The 15,818-nt window shown below is 48.5% G+C and overlaps 1 protein-coding gene across 2 annotated transcripts in view; it reads right to left on the reverse strand.

The window, feature by feature from the left end:
* ATP2B4 (ATPase plasma membrane Ca2+ transporting 4) overlaps window positions 1–15,818 on the reverse strand; it is a 91,453-nt gene that overhangs the window by 34,769 nt on the left and 40,866 nt on the right. For both annotated transcript variants that reach the window (XM_069459750.1, XM_069459751.1), the window contains exons 2-4: window positions 13,391–14,047; window positions 1,137–1,334; window positions 258–515 (exon numbers count right to left, since the gene is read on the reverse strand). In XM_069459750.1, coding sequence (XP_069315851.1) covers window positions 258–515; window positions 1,137–1,334; window positions 13,391–13,574 — 640 coding nt within the window. In that variant the 5' untranslated portion in view covers window positions 13,575–14,047. The remainder of the gene's footprint in view (window positions 1–257; window positions 516–1,136; window positions 1,335–13,390; window positions 14,048–15,818) is intronic.

The following is a 15,818-nucleotide window of genomic DNA, read 5'->3' on the forward strand; positions in this document are numbered from 1 at the left end:
TTCCATGGCCTGCATATTATACACTTTTAACCTTAAGACACACAGGGTACAAGGGTGACAATCTTTTAGGCAAGTTTCAGATACTGCTGTCTCTAAAATTCCTTCCCACAACCTCCTTAAATACTAACCTAGAAGCTAACACAATTTGGGGTCATTTTGGGTTTTTAGCAATTCTCAGTCCTCTCATGCCAAAGGATCTACCCCGCAAATGTGGGCTGGTGGTGGTGGCAGAAATACAAGAAAGGTGGAGCTCTCACCGTACTTGATTTGGGCGATATCACCCACCACAATCTCAGCCACAGGCAGCTGGATTAGCTGACCATTTCGGATAATGGAGAATTTTTGCTCCTGTTCAATGCGGCTCTGCAGCCCCCGGAATTGCTTCTCTTTGCTCCAGTCGTTAAAGGCAGTCACTAACACCACGATGATCACTGAGAACAGGATGGCTGCCCCCTCGATCCAGCCGGCTTCTGCCTCGTGTTCATCTTCCGAGTTGCTTGCAATTTGGCCACACACTATCCCAGGGAAGGGAGAGAAGTAGTCACCGAGGGGCTTTTGTCGCCATTCAGAAATGAGGGTAGTCCTTCCACAATCCCCCTCCAACATGGAAAGTCAGGGAAAGAGAATCATAGAAAACAAAATTCCCGAGTAGGAAAGCATATCAGAGGATAGCAGGATTGAGTGTTGTCTCATCACCAGTATAACTATTTACGTTAATCCAAAAGAAGCAAAAGACTAGAGAGAACAAAATATGTCAATGCAAACTGTAGGCAAGTCACATGTAAACTCTCGCTCGTGATTCCCGACATGGTCAGGCTCCCACTGCTATTTCCCATAAGGCCAGACGGTTGGCAGGGGCACTTTGAGATGCAGGGCTTTGTTGCTTGGGTAAGGGGAGAGCATCCATGACACTCTGAATAGGATTTGATGAGAGAAGGGGAAAAAAATCCTCTGGAATAAGGATGGGTTGGAAGAATAGCTTACCAGCTACCAGCAGGTTTCCTGTGGAGAGCCCGCTCCAGATAATGGGGGCAAGGTTTTAAGCTATAATCTGCCAACCCCCAGTACTGAGTGCTTTTTGGTGGTGACGGAAAGAACCTAGATCAGAGTCATGCTGGTTTGTTTGGACACTTTACCTTCACTTTCTTCACCAGCGGGGCGATAGAAGGACAGGACCAGGGAGATGATGGCTGCGATCTCCAGGATGATGAGTGTGACATCTTGCAGGGCTTCCCACACTAATTCTAAGAAGGTCTTGGGCTTTTTGGGGGGTATCACGTTATGTCCAAACGCCTGCCTGCGTCTCTCCAGATCTGCAGGGTGCCCAGACAGACCTGAAAAGGAGATAGGGGTGGGCAATGAATGAGGGAAAAACGAGAAATGATAAAAGGAGGCAGTTAAAAGCCCTATTTTTAAAAAAGACCTCTTGCTTCCTCATGTGCCCAAGTCTGAGAGCCAGTGAGGGTGGCCAACCGTCTCGGTTTGCCCGGGACTCAGGGGGTGTGGAACTTTCAGTCTGAAGATGAGCGAAGTGGGACTAGTTGGTCACGGGGACCGCTCACTTCTCTTCATAACGAGGATAAGCTAACCCAGATGTAAAATGTCATCTACTCCTCACTGAGTATGTGCTAGGCTCCAGCTCTAAGAACATAAACATTAAAATGTCTCTTGGAATTCACACAGAACTTTTCTCTCACATGTAAATGCTGGTAATGATTTAAATATAGAGTGAGAGGCCGGGTGGTGGCTTGTGCCTGTAATCCTAGCATTTTGGGAGGCTGAGGCAGGAGGATTGCTTGAACCCAGGAGTTTGAGGTTGCAGTGAGCTATGATGACGCCACTGCACTGTAGCCCGGGCAACAGAGTGAGACCCTGTCTCTAAATAAATAAATAAATAAATACAGAGTGAGCTTCCATCCATTGGCTTAGCCATTAAGGCCAGAAAAGGACTAACTACTGGCTCAAGGTCATGTAAAATGGAGGCAGAGCCCACCAGGAGAGCCCACCCATGTGTCTTGATTCCAAGTTCCAGGAGCTCTAGGAGCTCATCAGAGCAGAGGCTTTGAGACTATCAGTTTTGGGCATCCCCTGTAAGCACACATGCTCCTCCTTTTCTGTCACACACACACACACACACACACACACGGCACAAACACACACCATCAAGAGGTACTACTATTCTACCAAGTACTAAGTACTTGTAGGTACTAAGTAGGTACTAAGAGAAGTACTACCATTCAGGTTCAATAAACAGAACGAGAAAGGTGAGGCCATAAAGGGTTCAGACACGACACAGTCCTTGATTACGGGCATCGTCCCCACCTCCACACACGTATGCTTGAATACCTGTGTGCGCACGCCATGTACATACACACCCCACGCAAACGTACCACACACGCACGACACATCACGCACACACCACACACATATAGCACACACACACCACATACCACACACACACGTAGACCCCACACACGCTACACAGACACCACACACATACTACACACACACATACCACACAACTCCACACACACACCCCATACGCATTCTAGGCATGTTCCCAGAGGGAGGAGAGACAGGCAGGATTATTCTCAGCGCCTTCCTCACACTCAGGCCCTCCTGCTGGACCCCGGGGGGTCACCGCTTGAGGGAAGAGGGCATCCTACTGTGGCATCACGGCCAGTGGCTTCTGCCAAGTTGCTCACACACTGGAGCAAATCAGTCCTGGTTTTGGCACCGGAAGCTGTTGGCTGCCTGTTTGATGGGTTCCCCGCAGGCAGAGTGGGGCGACCTTTGTCTTGAAAAAAGGTCAACAGCTGAGGAAGGTCAGAAAGAGAAGAAGGGGCTACACGACTGAGCTTCCCAGAGCAAGCAAGGGAAGCGGCAAGGACAGAAGGAGCTGGTGAAGCGTTAGTCAACACCAGGGCTGGTCCACGGTGGGGAGGGAGCGTGGATGTGGTGGGAGGCAACATCCACTCTCCATCTGCACTGGATGGAGCCTGAGAGTGTTACCTTAAACGGCAAGAGGAGAGATTCGGGTTAGACCTACAGAAGATGTGTGGACAGAAAAAGATTTTGAAAATGGGAATATAGGTACCCAAAGGAGTGTTTTTTGCAGGGTCCGAGATGGTCTCCATTTCTCCACCCTAAAAACAAAACCATCAGGCGGTGCCCAGACACTCAGGCTCTGGGAGTGGCTGCGGGAGCCTGCCAGGCAGGAGGGCAGGGGGCAGGGGACGAGGGGCAGCCACACCTACACAGGCAGGCATTTGAGGGCTAGTGCTTAGGAGACAGACACAGGGAGCTGTCAGGGAAGTGGTGGCTGAGGTTCCCACCCAGGGTCTCCTGCCTCCCATGGCCATCACCCTGGCCTCCAGCTGAGTGGCACAGCTGAGCTCCGCAGGGAGCGAGGTTCGCCCAAAGCACTGGAAGCCGACTGGCCTGCTTCCCAGAGGCTCCTTGCCTCCACCGCCCCGAGAAGTCGCGTTCCCAGCAGGAAAGGGAAGCAAGGGCCTGGGAAAGGCGTGTTCTGGGCTGGGCATCTTTACCCCTGGGCAGGCAGAGGCAGAGTTGCCAGGGGCAGGGCCTGGCTGGTTCTTCCTCCCCAGGGCCTGGAGATGGCAAGGCTGTGCCAACTCGAAACTGCTGTGCTGAAGGGCCAGGTCTGCTTCAGGGAAACAGGAGTTCTGGTAATTTGTTAATCCACCTGGGATGTTTCTCAAAGAAGCAAGATTCACAATGTGAAGCGAGGAGGTGCTCTTCCCTACTTAACAAGGTTTAATAGATGGTTATGAGGGCAAACCAGGGCATCAGATACTAACGATCATCACAAGGGGCATCTCGATAGTCCGATGGAGCCCCCCACCCCAAAAGAGTCTATCTGAGCACCCCGTCTAAGGGGCAGGGCTGCCTGTCCCTCTCTGCTCGTGTATTAATACCTAGTAGTCATCCCTGACTCTCACCCCTCCCTCCCCTATATCCATATGGTCAAATCCTATCAGCTCTGCCTTCAAGATATATCCAAAGTCCAAACACTTCCACTTTTCCACGCTGTCACCCTGGTCTAAGCCACGCCCACTCCCATCTGCATTCTTGCAATCGTCTCCCAACCGTCTCCTTGCTGCCACGCTCCTGCTCTCAGTTCTGCTCACAGCACAGGAGCCAGAATGAGCTTTTTTAAAGACCTGAGGCAGCCTGTGTCACTCATCTGCTCAAAACCCTCTGGCTCTTACTTGGAGTAAAACTGGGCTCCAAAGACCTACGATGGCCTCTAAGGCCCTCGTGAGCCCCCCAGACTCCCGGCCCTTACCTCCGGCTGCTTTCCCCTGGTTCCTCGCGATCCCGCCCAGCTAGCCCCCCTGCTCTTCTCTGCATGCACCAGGCACGTTCCTACTTCAGGGCCTCTGCACCAGCTGTTCCCTCTGCCCAGATTCCTCCTTGCTGGGCAGGGCTCACTCCCTCCGGTCTTTAAAGTACAAACGTCTCCTGTGCCGTGAGGGCGACCCCGACCACCAACCTTGCCCTGGCTCTCAACGCCCCTCATCCTCCCCGGTCATTTCCCTCGACAGCTCTTCCCACCTTAGCACAGAGGTCTTCATGCACTGTTTGTCTGTCCCCCTTCACGGGGGCAGGGAGGCTGTGCTCCTCAGCCTGCAGCCGGTACATTGCACACATGCAGATTAGCTGAGTGAGCTGAATGGACCAGTGGTAAATACGACTGCCAGCACTTAAGCGCTTCTTACGTGCCAGACGCTTCCCCCGGGCACACTCATGCCTTCAAATTCAAACCTCAGAGAACCCTCTGTGGTGGTCCTGTTAACCCCATTTTACATATAAGCAAAGTAAGGCCTGGAGAGGGTACGGCTGCTTGAGCTGGTAAGATCAGAGTCTATATATACACTCTCTGCAGGAGACAGCTGGATGCCAACCTACACACAGAGGGGGCTGGGCGTCGAGGCAGCTGCACTCCGCTGAGGCTTCATTCTAGTGCGACCAGCTGGTCTCAGTTTGCCTGGGACTTGGCAGGCTTCAGCACTGAAGTTCCTGCCTCCTGGGACTCCCCCTAAGTCCCAGGCAAACGGGCGGGCACTGAAACGAAGTTGGCCACCCTACTTCATCCACCACGGGGTGGGCCATGCGCTGCTTTCCTCTGTACCCTGAAGCCAGCACTGTTCCCACCGTCTGCAACTGGGATGAATTAGTCCTGTCCTTTTCTTGTCCTCAGGGATGATGACATCACCATTAGGTTCATCTGAGTCCAATCTATGAATTTTGTATTCAATAAAAGGTTCCTTATGGCCTTTTTCGGACCCAAGCAAATGAAGCAAGATACATTATGGAAAACATAAAAGGTCAGGCTTTGCTCTTGCCTAGATGCTGTTAAAGTCACTCACTTGCTTCCTGTTTGCCATTTCCTACTCATCTGTCTGCTCCACCTTAAGTCACCCCGAGCTGGGACAATAGCTACCTTAAGAAGTCGAGTTGCTGCCCCAGCTCCCAGCACGCCATGCCTGGGCGGGGCAGGTTGGGGCTGTGAGCTGTAGTGGCCTTGGGAATCCTCTCTGACATGTGGCTAGGCGGGAAAGCCATGTGGGACCGGGAGCTCGGCCAATCCCCAATTTTGGGCTTTAATTCCAACTCTTTCTGCCGGAGAGGCTTTCAGACCCTCCTCTCAGCAGATGCAGTTGCACACAAATACTGGTCCAGCCCCGGAAAGGGTTTTAAAAGGCCCTGATCTCCGCAGTGGCTTCTCACACACTCACGCAGCCCCCCGGAGAAGGGAAGGAAGACTTGGCAGGGAGAGAATTCTGGAAACACAGGAAAAGGGTTTCCCCTAGAAATTCATCGGGAAAATGAGAGGAAATTTTGTCCTCGAGAACATGAGAAAGCCCCACCCAAACTGGGAGTATTCTGGCCCTGAGAGCCAGACTGGACCCAGGAGCTGGAGAGGCGGAGAGAAGGTTAGGCTGTGACGCCCTCGCCCCCACCCCACGCTGGGGAGCCACAGGGCCCCTGCCCAGGCTGGGCGGAAGACGGAGTCCGCAGCCCACAGCGGTGGAACATGTGTGTCTGCTGTGAGCCTGTGCAGGACCCCGCGCCCAGGAGGGGAAGTGCAGCCCAGCCCTCGGCGACCTGGCGAGGACCGCTGGCAGGGGCACCCCTTATCAGAACTGGCTCAGCCCCGGGAAGGTTGTGGCTCGGTCAGACATCAGGAGGGACTTCCCAGTTGTCTGAGTTCTGACACTTTGCCAAAGGAGGCAGCAGGATTTTCTCCCACACAGAGAGCACAAGGGAGAAGTTTCTCTGGGTTGATGTGAAGGTGGTCCTCTTGGTACCTGAGATGGACAGGTATCAGAATGTCTTTCCAGTCTTACCTTTAAAACCCTGGATAAGGGGACTAAGCGGGAGGAGTAGCTGAAAATCAGTATAGGGCCTGAGCGATCCAGCCAGCTCCCACTGATAACCAAATGCTACTCTTCCAAGGGGTGGAAAGCAAGTTCCCTATTTCAGCATCTGCAGCTTAACACCCCCTTGGCTCGGAGATGTGTTCTCTGGCTGCTAGACTTTCAGCCCCCAGAGAAAAAGCGATCTACTCAAGGTCACGGCAAGGGGATAATGGACTTACAGAACAATGCTCCTTTCTGCACTGAAGACTGCAAGTCTAGCCCAGGAGAAGACGCCCCAGAGTATCCTCCTCAGCCCTCTGCGCTGCCACCTTCTCCCATCCTGCATGTCACATTCCCAGTGCTCACACCTTGCAGCTAAATAAAAAGAGTGAAAACCCCACTTTCAAGGGTAGACGCAACATCTGCGTCAGCCAGGAGGGAATGCCATCTTTCTTCCCACCCCTAGCGGATGGGTCCATGCAAGGCAAGAACCAGAAGGTTAAAAACCAAACCAACTCCCCCCAAATTTGCAAGAGTTGCTGCTGAGCTGCCAAAGGAATGCAGCACAAAGGGTTCCAGGCCCCGTAAAAGGGGAGAAAGCAAGAAGGGCCCCTAGGTTCAGGAAGACTTGGCCACACTCTCCTCATTAAGATTTCTCTGCCCTCTGCCTGGCGGCATTATGCCAGGTAATCTAAAAGCCCAGCTCTGGGCATGGAGGAGCTGGGTAGAATAGAATTCACAAAGCCTGAGTTGGGCTGGGAAGAGAAGGCCCACGGCCTTCATGAGCCCTGGGCATGAAACTCAAACCAGCTGGGAACTCCCAGGATGCAACGTGGAGCTCCCCATGGTGGCGGTGGTGGGAGTGGGGTCGGGGACAGGACAGAGGGAGGGCAATCATCTACCATTTGGCTATTGATGCTGCTTCTCCCAAGTTTTACGAAAGCCTTTCTCACCCCTCTACCAAGTACTATTTTTTTTTTAAATGAAGCTACTGTCCTTGCCTCAACTACGCCCATCACAGTGTACCCCCTTTCTAGCTGTTTGAGATGAGCTGTCCACCTCTACTCCTTCCCCTCCCTCCGAGATATTCTTTTGGCTTGAGTAGCTCTCGCGTCTTGAACTGGTGCCAACGCATCTGCCCAAAGTGTGATAAGCAGAGCAGACCACAGAATGCCAATCTCTGCACCAGCGCCCAGATCAGTTGTTATTAGGATCATTTATTTGGCATCCTTAGCAGAGTCGGGGCGAGAGTTCAAGGTGCTGGCTATGGGGCAGAGGGCATGACGAAACAGGCTAGAGAGAGGCTGCACTTCTAACTTCAAATGATGAGCTCCTAAACACTGACATTCCAGAACACACTATAAACTCCAAAAATAGGGAAGAAAATCTCAAAGCAGCCATTTGCCCATCTTCCTCTCACATTTGTTCCATCTATTCTCTTGCTTAGTCCTCCACATCCCCCCAACACTCTCTAGAGCAGTGGTCTCTCAGTGGGGGCCATGTGGTCCTCTGTTGTCATGTGGGGAAAATATTACAACTTTTCGTTTTACCTCATCCACTTCTATGCTCGCCTATCTTATTACGTAAATGATATTAGTGTTAGAAGTACTAGTAGTAATACAGTAGTGCTGTAGGTGAGCATTCATTTAGGATATGGACTCAATTTTTTCCAGACTGACATGCTATAAGAAATTTCAATCTTCCACACTGAGGAAGAGTCCAATCCCAGTATGTTCCAGCTGTGGCAAAATGGACAATTCTTGGTAAAACCTGCCACTGCCCTCAAAAGCCATGGTGACAGGACATAGTTAGACCCTAGAGATCTGAAGCTGACAGGAGAGGTTAATCTAAATCCTCAAGCTAATGAACCAAAATCATAATTTGGGCTGACTGTCTTAAAACACATTCTTTTCCCTGCTGCCATCTACTTGCAAAGAGTCTCAGCTCCGTAAACCCAGTAACTACTCAGTAATTACAGAAGGCAAAGATGCCTGCATTTTATGCCAAAAGCATTCGGTAAGTAGCAGCAAGTACCACGGAGCACGGCCACGCTAGAGCCTCCCAGGTAATCCCTAGTGATACAGGGCTCTCTCTACCTTCTAAGTCCCCTTCCCCTCTCCTGCCATCCCGTCCACTTAGGTCCCCACACGTGTGCTCCCGCAGCACCCTGTTCTTCCCCATCATAGCACTATGGGGATATTTTTGAAATTGCCTTCATTTATATGCATCCTCTTTTAGCCCGTACACTCTACGGAAGGAGGCGCTGTGCCTGTCAAGTCCACCATTGTCTTGCTGGCACCTGGCAGGCGTGAAACATCTGTGGAATGTTGTTCAAGAGAGATCGGAGGCCCTTAGTGTCTCACTGTTGCAGAGGAGAAAGAAGTACAAGGGTACAAAGGGAACATGGAATAGAAAGTTCCACCAAAATTCCTCCAGATCCAAATTAAACAGAAATAGTCGTTAGCCTTTGAAAGAAGCCCACAGTCAGTAATTTACTATTTATTCAAGGCTCCCCTTCTCTGCCCTTTCTGGTCTGGGTCCAGACCTTCCTCTCAAGTGCTGGCCTAACCTCCTCCCCGGAAAACATCATTCTTACTCCTAAAAAGGGTAGCATAGCTGAGGACCAACATGGAAAAGTTCTATGGGGAAGAAAGAATATCGATGACCTGCTATCCTTCTATCTAGGGCAAAGACCTCTCACCTAGGATCACCCCCTTTTCCCTACAAACACAAAGATACTGAGGCTAAGGAAAATATCTCTTTCTTCTTCCCCTTAAGCCACAGGTAATGCTCACTTCAGGTTCACCAAAGGTTTCTCCTGCTCACGAGGCCATTAGATACCACAAGACACCACTCAGAAGGGAAAAGTCCATCCTCTGGCCTGAACCAGCCAAAGTGCTCTGCTCTTTGGGGATTGGAAAGATTGCTTGGGATGGGAATGGGGTGGGGAAAGAAGAGGAGACAATAAAAGGAGAGGAAGGAAGAAACTGGAATGGGGAAAGAGGCAAGCAAACTAAAAGAATTCCACTGGAGCCAAACACTCAGATTTTCCCTGCTGTTAAACCCAAGGCCACACAACTTGCTCAGGAGCCAGCGCCTCACTCCTGTGTCTTTGCTTGTGTTTATCCACAGCCCTAAAAACTGAAATCTTCTGTCACTTTGATTTAAGCAGGTATCCTCTTTCATACCTCCCCACCCCTTCCTGTTTCCTTAAATTTCCTTCCCTTTTTTGCTCACACTCTCAGCCTTGTTTCTGGTTGCTGCTGGGTGCTGAGGCGGCTGAGCACCTCCAAGTCTTCTCGAGTCTACCCAACTCTTGGCCAACGGGGCAGTTCCTCTTACTCCAACCAGCCAGTGCACACTCCAGGAACGCAGGCCCGTATTAACACATCGGTCACAATTAAGACATTTTCTCAGGTATTGAAACGCAAAACAAACTTTAACTGCGCTCCTTCGGAGAGTCTCTGTGTTGCTGCTCTAGCGTGGGAGGCAGCAGAGCATTAATGAAATGTAAGTCAGAAAAAATGAAGAATTCCGTCTCATTCACCTGGTAGTAAGACCTCAGATAAGTCACTTAAACCCTTTAGCCTGCTGAGAGAGACAGAGAGAAAGAGAGAGAGAGAGAGCGCGCGCGCGGGAGCACATTAAAATGAAGTCCCACTTGCCTTTCGAGTTGTGTAAATCCAGGATAGTAAAACCATGTTAGTGTCAGAAATGTTATAAAGCCCGAGTTCCAAAGTCCCTTTAGTAGCTATGGTCAAAAAAAAAAAATAATAATAATTCTGTCAATCTACACTATAGATGCTGTAAGGTCATAGAAAATAAAGGAAAAGGGTCATACTCTAGGAACCAATCTCTGTAATCTTACTTCACCTTAGTTTTCGACTAGCAGAATCCAAGGTAAATTTCTTTATTCTTATTACTAGTCTGCAGGGGCCTCCCACAGGTGACAAAATTATGCTAGGCTGTCAGGCACCTCAGTGTGGCCTTCTGTGAACAGGCTGGCTTTATATAGCATCAGCTCATCGCGCACCTGTATATTAATGCTCTTTTCTCTGCCTGCCCAACTACAGTTCAGTATTTCCCTCATCTGAGTTGATACTCCTGTGTCTTAGCTATTGTGTGTCTCTTTTTCTTATCACCTCATTCCTTTCACACATTAGGAGGTCATTGTTGGCAATGGGAGCTAAATATTACTAATGGAAAGGTTATTTTCCAACACCCTGCCTCCCCAACTCCAGAACAAGCCCCATGATAAGTCTTACATTAAAATAAATCAGGGCCGGGCGTGATGGCTCATGCCTGTAATCCTAGCACTTTGGGAGGCTGAAGCAGGAGGATGGCTTGAGGCCAGGAGTTCAAGACCAGCCTGAGCAACATAGCAAGAGACCCTGTCTCTACAAAAAATTAAAAAAAAAAAATTAGCTGGGCATAGTGGCATGTGCCTATAGTCCCAGCTAATCAGGAGGCTGAGGCAGGAGGATTGCTTGAACACAGGAGTTGGAGGTCGCAGTGAGCTATGATGATGTCACTGCATTATAGCCCAGGCAACAGAATGAGACCCTCTCTCAAAAAAGTAAAAAAAAAAAAAAAACCAAACAAACAAAAAAACCCAAATCAAACCAAAACAAAACAACAAAACAGATCAGAATACATAGTTGCAATCTAAGGAAGGAGATGGTAGTAGACAACTGTGCCAGTGGTAGGAGTCCTGGGATACAGGCGTGACCAGAGTGTGTAGCAAGAGACGCATCTGCCATTGAAAGGGGTGGCTTTCAACTATAGGTCTAAAACCAGGACTGGGAAAGAATCCAAGAGCATTAGCTGTCTCTATAACGTTTGATATCTAATGCTGAGAGAGTAGAATATATGTTGGCCTTTGGGAATGAAAGCTCTCTGGAAATCAGAAAGTAAACAGTAACAGCTACAGGAAAGGATTTGGAAAATGTGAGGGAAGTCTGGATCCTTCCCTTAGGAGTCCCCCAGGCTCCAGCTTATTTGGACTCCTGAGTTCTACTCTGTGAGAGAAACAATTTTCCAAAGGGAGCAAGAACAGCATATGAAGGGAAAAAGAAAGACCTTGCTTAGATTCTGATGGGTGTATTTTATAAAAAGTACTTTACAGGAGTACTGTAGAGTCTCAGTGGAAACATAATTAGGAACAGACGCTCTTTAAGGTCAATCCTGTTGTAAAAGTGACCGAATAAAGAAATCTTGCAGGCAGGAAGTAGGAAGTGTCCAAAAGTAGGCAGCCATTAGATACTAGCTAAAAGGCAGAGAGCAAACCACATGAAAGCAACTAAGCATTGCCATCTTAACCAGGTCTCTTTTTGCAATCAAGAAGTGAAAGGGGGAAATGGACAATGGTTGCAGTTACGCATGCAGTAACCTCTCCAGATATGACAATACAGTGCACTCCATGGGCTCATATTCTGGCAAGTATCTTCAGATATATGGGCTCTGTTTTAATCTGAGACAACTAATTTATTAAACCTTTATGATAAGTTTGGGCACTGTGCCTATGTTACTTAATTCCCATAACTATGGGCTAGGTATTATCAACATGATTTTCAAAGAAGAAACAGACTCAGGAAGGCTGAGTAAACCGTTCAGTGCTATTTAGCTAGTAAATGGTAGAGCTAGGATTTGAACTCAAAGCCTGCGAGGTAGGAAACTGAATTCTAGAAGTAAAGAGAACACGTAGGGAGACTCGCTTGGGTTGCAGAGAAAACAAGACATGGGCAATGTACAGATATCTATGTAAAAAAAAATCTCTCTTTTTTCATCCTAAAGAGTCTAGACTCCAAGTCATTAACTTATATTATGGCATTGGTTAGTGTGAAAACTTCTTGGAATTGGTGAGGAATATGAAATGGCCTCCGAGGAAGGTTCAGAAATAGGAAAGCACACGCGGCTGAAGGCCTCTAGTAGATGGCATCTTTGCAACATCTCATACTACTCAACCACAGACTGCCTGATGTATCGCGTCAAGAAAGAAGCTGCTACAAAGATGCTAACACCAGGCAAAAGTGAGAAAGCATGTTTCCTTTGGTTCTCTCTACATTTTGATGAGGCAACAGTTCATAATATCATGGTGCACCAGGCAACTGGGCTGAGCCAGGCAAGCATGAAGCTGGATTTTTCATTCTCTTTTAAGAATAGATTAAGAAGAACTATATTAAAAGTTCCTCAGGCAGGTTGAAAAAATCATCTATAATGCCCTGACAGAAAAAGGTAAGCGATCCAAAGATACGGTGGGTACAACTATACAGCTTATGATCCCATTTCTAACTGTATACAATAGAAAAGTACTCATCTGGGTGAGGAAAATTGTATCTTAAAGTCTTTTGTAATCAAAGACTGATACGATCCTAGCACTCTGAAAGGCCGAGGCGGGTGGATCGTTTGAGCTCAGGAGTTCGAGACCAACCTGAACAAGAGCGAGACCCCGTCTCTACCAAAAAAATAGAAAGAAATTATCTGGGCAACTAAAAATATATAGAAAAAATTAGCCAGGCATGGTGGCGCATGCCTGTAGTCCCAGCTACTTGGGGGGCTGAGACAGGAGGATCGCTTGAGCCCAGGAGTCTGAGGTTGCTGTGAGCTAGGCTGATGCCACGGCACTCTGGCCCGGGCAACAGAGTGGGACTCTGTCTCAAAAAAAAAAGACTGATACGGAACAAGGACTTGAAGATTATTTACTGATAAAAACATTAATGTCGTAAACACTTGTAAGACAACTATCCTCCTTTCTGTACACTGATACAGAAAGAGGAGGAAAGAAAGTCGTCAGAGAATACCGCAGTTCCTAAACATCATCTCTGGGAAAGAAACGGCTCTTCATGGCCTCATCTCCTTTCAGAGCTTCAGACGCTACACTTTTCCCACCAGACAAAAGTATACCAGCTGGGTCTCCCGAAATGTGCCTTCTCTGGAAGCTGGGAAAACCACATTTTGAAACTAGTCACCTTCCTCCAGTTCCCCACCCCTGAATCGGTCTTTACCTTCCACAGGGGAGGTTTTCAGCCTCCTGCAAAGACTCTCTACGCCTCCATAGTGGACAGTAATCTCGCGCAGTGCATCGTTCGAACGCAGCTCCATGAGCCTCCTCAGCTCCATCACTGTGCAGCCAAAGTCCCCTTCGTGGGTCGAGTTGGCCCGCAAGCCATGTTCTGATGGGTTCGTCATTTTGCCTGCTGTTACCAAGCCCCTCAACCGGAGAAGATGTGGAGTTCCCCTTCAACTGATCAGCGTCTCCTGCGCTTCTGTCCCAACTTCTTCCTACTTCTTGTGTCTCTGGGGGCCCAGTTAGGAAATAGATCGAATATATCTTGTGCAATAAGCTTCAGAGTAGCAATTCCACGCCCAGGTCCTTTCTTCTGTATGAAGCCTGGCAGTGAGAAGGGAAGAGGATGGGGGAACGGAGTGGATGATGGACTTTGTGTTACGATGATTGGTGTCCTCAGGTGGTGATACAAGTGGTTGTCCAGGGTAGATAGGTTCCTAGCTTAGACCAACTTGCCCAGATGGAGGTGTAAACAGGATGTGCACGTTACCATGGCAGCAACCTTAGCAACAACCAGCAACTGTGATGGTAGAGAGGCGGCAGGAGAAGGAGGAGGAAGAGTAAGGCTTCCTGGATCCTGGGGACAACTGGATATCTGGAATAAAGATTCAAAGATAGACAAAAAGAAACAATTAGAGCAGTCATGAGGACCCAGCTTCTGCAAGGGCAAGAGGTATGCATTCTGGTACAAGGGTTTAAGTGACAGTTGATACCCGAGGTGAACTGGTAACTGAGGCCTGAGCTGAGTGAACTGGCTCAAGAGAGGCCCTTTTCTTCCTGGGAGGCCCCAGCAGCCTGGAAACGCCAGTGTAGATAAGTGATTGAAAATACAACCCAGTCTTTCCGTCTCCCCTCTCCCAAACCAACCCAACACAAATCCCACAACTCCAGAAACTTGGAAATAAAAAGCCACAACTTCTAATGGCCCTAATGTTCTTCCTGTTTATTTGAGGGACCTGGGACAGGGTCCTTTAGTCCAGCCTTACCTACAGGAGGTAAGAAGAGGTCATAAAAAGGAGTTCAATAAACTAGTAATAGCTTATAACCCAGAAATTGGTTTTTATTAGTAGGCCATTCAACCACCCCTAGATTGTTTTGTCATTTAAGACTATTATCTCATCTGTAATCTACATGCATCCTTTTATTTTCAGTAGATAAAATAAGCACAGTCCATTCTTTGACTCATTTTTCTCGTTGAAACTAAAATCAGGTCATTTGTACATATTAACATTCCTTTCTTCTATAGGATAATTCAATGTATAAGATAATTAAGATGAACATATACTTCAAAACGTCATGTTGTACATGATAAATACAGGCAATATAATTTGTCAATTTAAAATAAAATAAAAAGATGTCAAAGATAATTTTTTTAAAAAAAGAAAAGATAGCTGGGCGTGGTGGCCCACGCTTGTAATCCTAGCACTCTGGGAGGCCAAGGCAGGAGGATTGCTCCAGGTCAGGTGTTTGAGAACAGCCTGAGTAAGAGCGAGACCCCATCTCTACTAAAAATAGAAAGAAATGATCTGGACAGCTAAAAATATATAGAAAAAAATTAGCTGAGCATGGTGGCACATGCCTGTAGTCCCAGCTACTCAGGAGGCTGAGGCAGAAGGATCGCTTGAGCCCAGGAGTTTGAGGTTGCTGTGAGCTAGGCTGACGCCACGGCACTCTAGCCTAGGCAACAGAGCGAAACTCTGTCTCAAAAAAAAAAGAAAGAAAGAAAAGAAAAAGGAGTTCAGCCCCAAGTGATCTGAAGGGCGGCCTACCAGTCTGCCACTCTCTCCCACACCCCATCCTCTTCCCTGCTCCCGACATACACATTTCCAAACCAGGAAGACAACCTGATAGAAGATGCCAAAATCCTCCAAAGCCCCTCACAGTACTTGGCCTCCAGCTGTATGGAAATCCTGCAGCCTGTTGAAGTTGTCAACTGGTCAGGCACCAAATGCTGGTCTTGGGGCTAAGCTCCACCTTCTTCTAAGAGGCTTTTGGGGAAAAGGGGAAAGTAAAATGCTCTGGCAGTTGGTGATACAGGGTGGAGTCTTTTTTTTTTCTTTTTTTTTTTTAAATAAAGGGGAAAGAAGGACCTCTGAGGAGGCAAGGTAGGGAGTCTGAAGCCTGAGCATTAGAGTTTCTGTGGGGTGGGAGAGAGAAGATAGCTATCAATTCAGATAGAGCACAAGGCCACAGCAAGGTCAGCAGGGGAGACAAGTGAGCCCGTAAGTGAGCACCAGCAGGTCTCAAATCAGCTCATTAACAAACCAGAGAGGAGCGACCCTTTGTTCCCTCAGAAAGACATCTGTTACTTCGCACATTTGCTGACTAGGGGTGGGGGTGGAGCCATGTGTAGGTGAGGATACGGA

This window comes from Eulemur rufifrons, chromosome 27 (genome assembly GCF_041146395.1).
Source record: "Eulemur rufifrons isolate Redbay chromosome 27, OSU_ERuf_1, whole genome shotgun sequence".
Taxonomy (NCBI): Eukaryota; Metazoa; Chordata; class Mammalia; order Primates; family Lemuridae; genus Eulemur; species Eulemur rufifrons.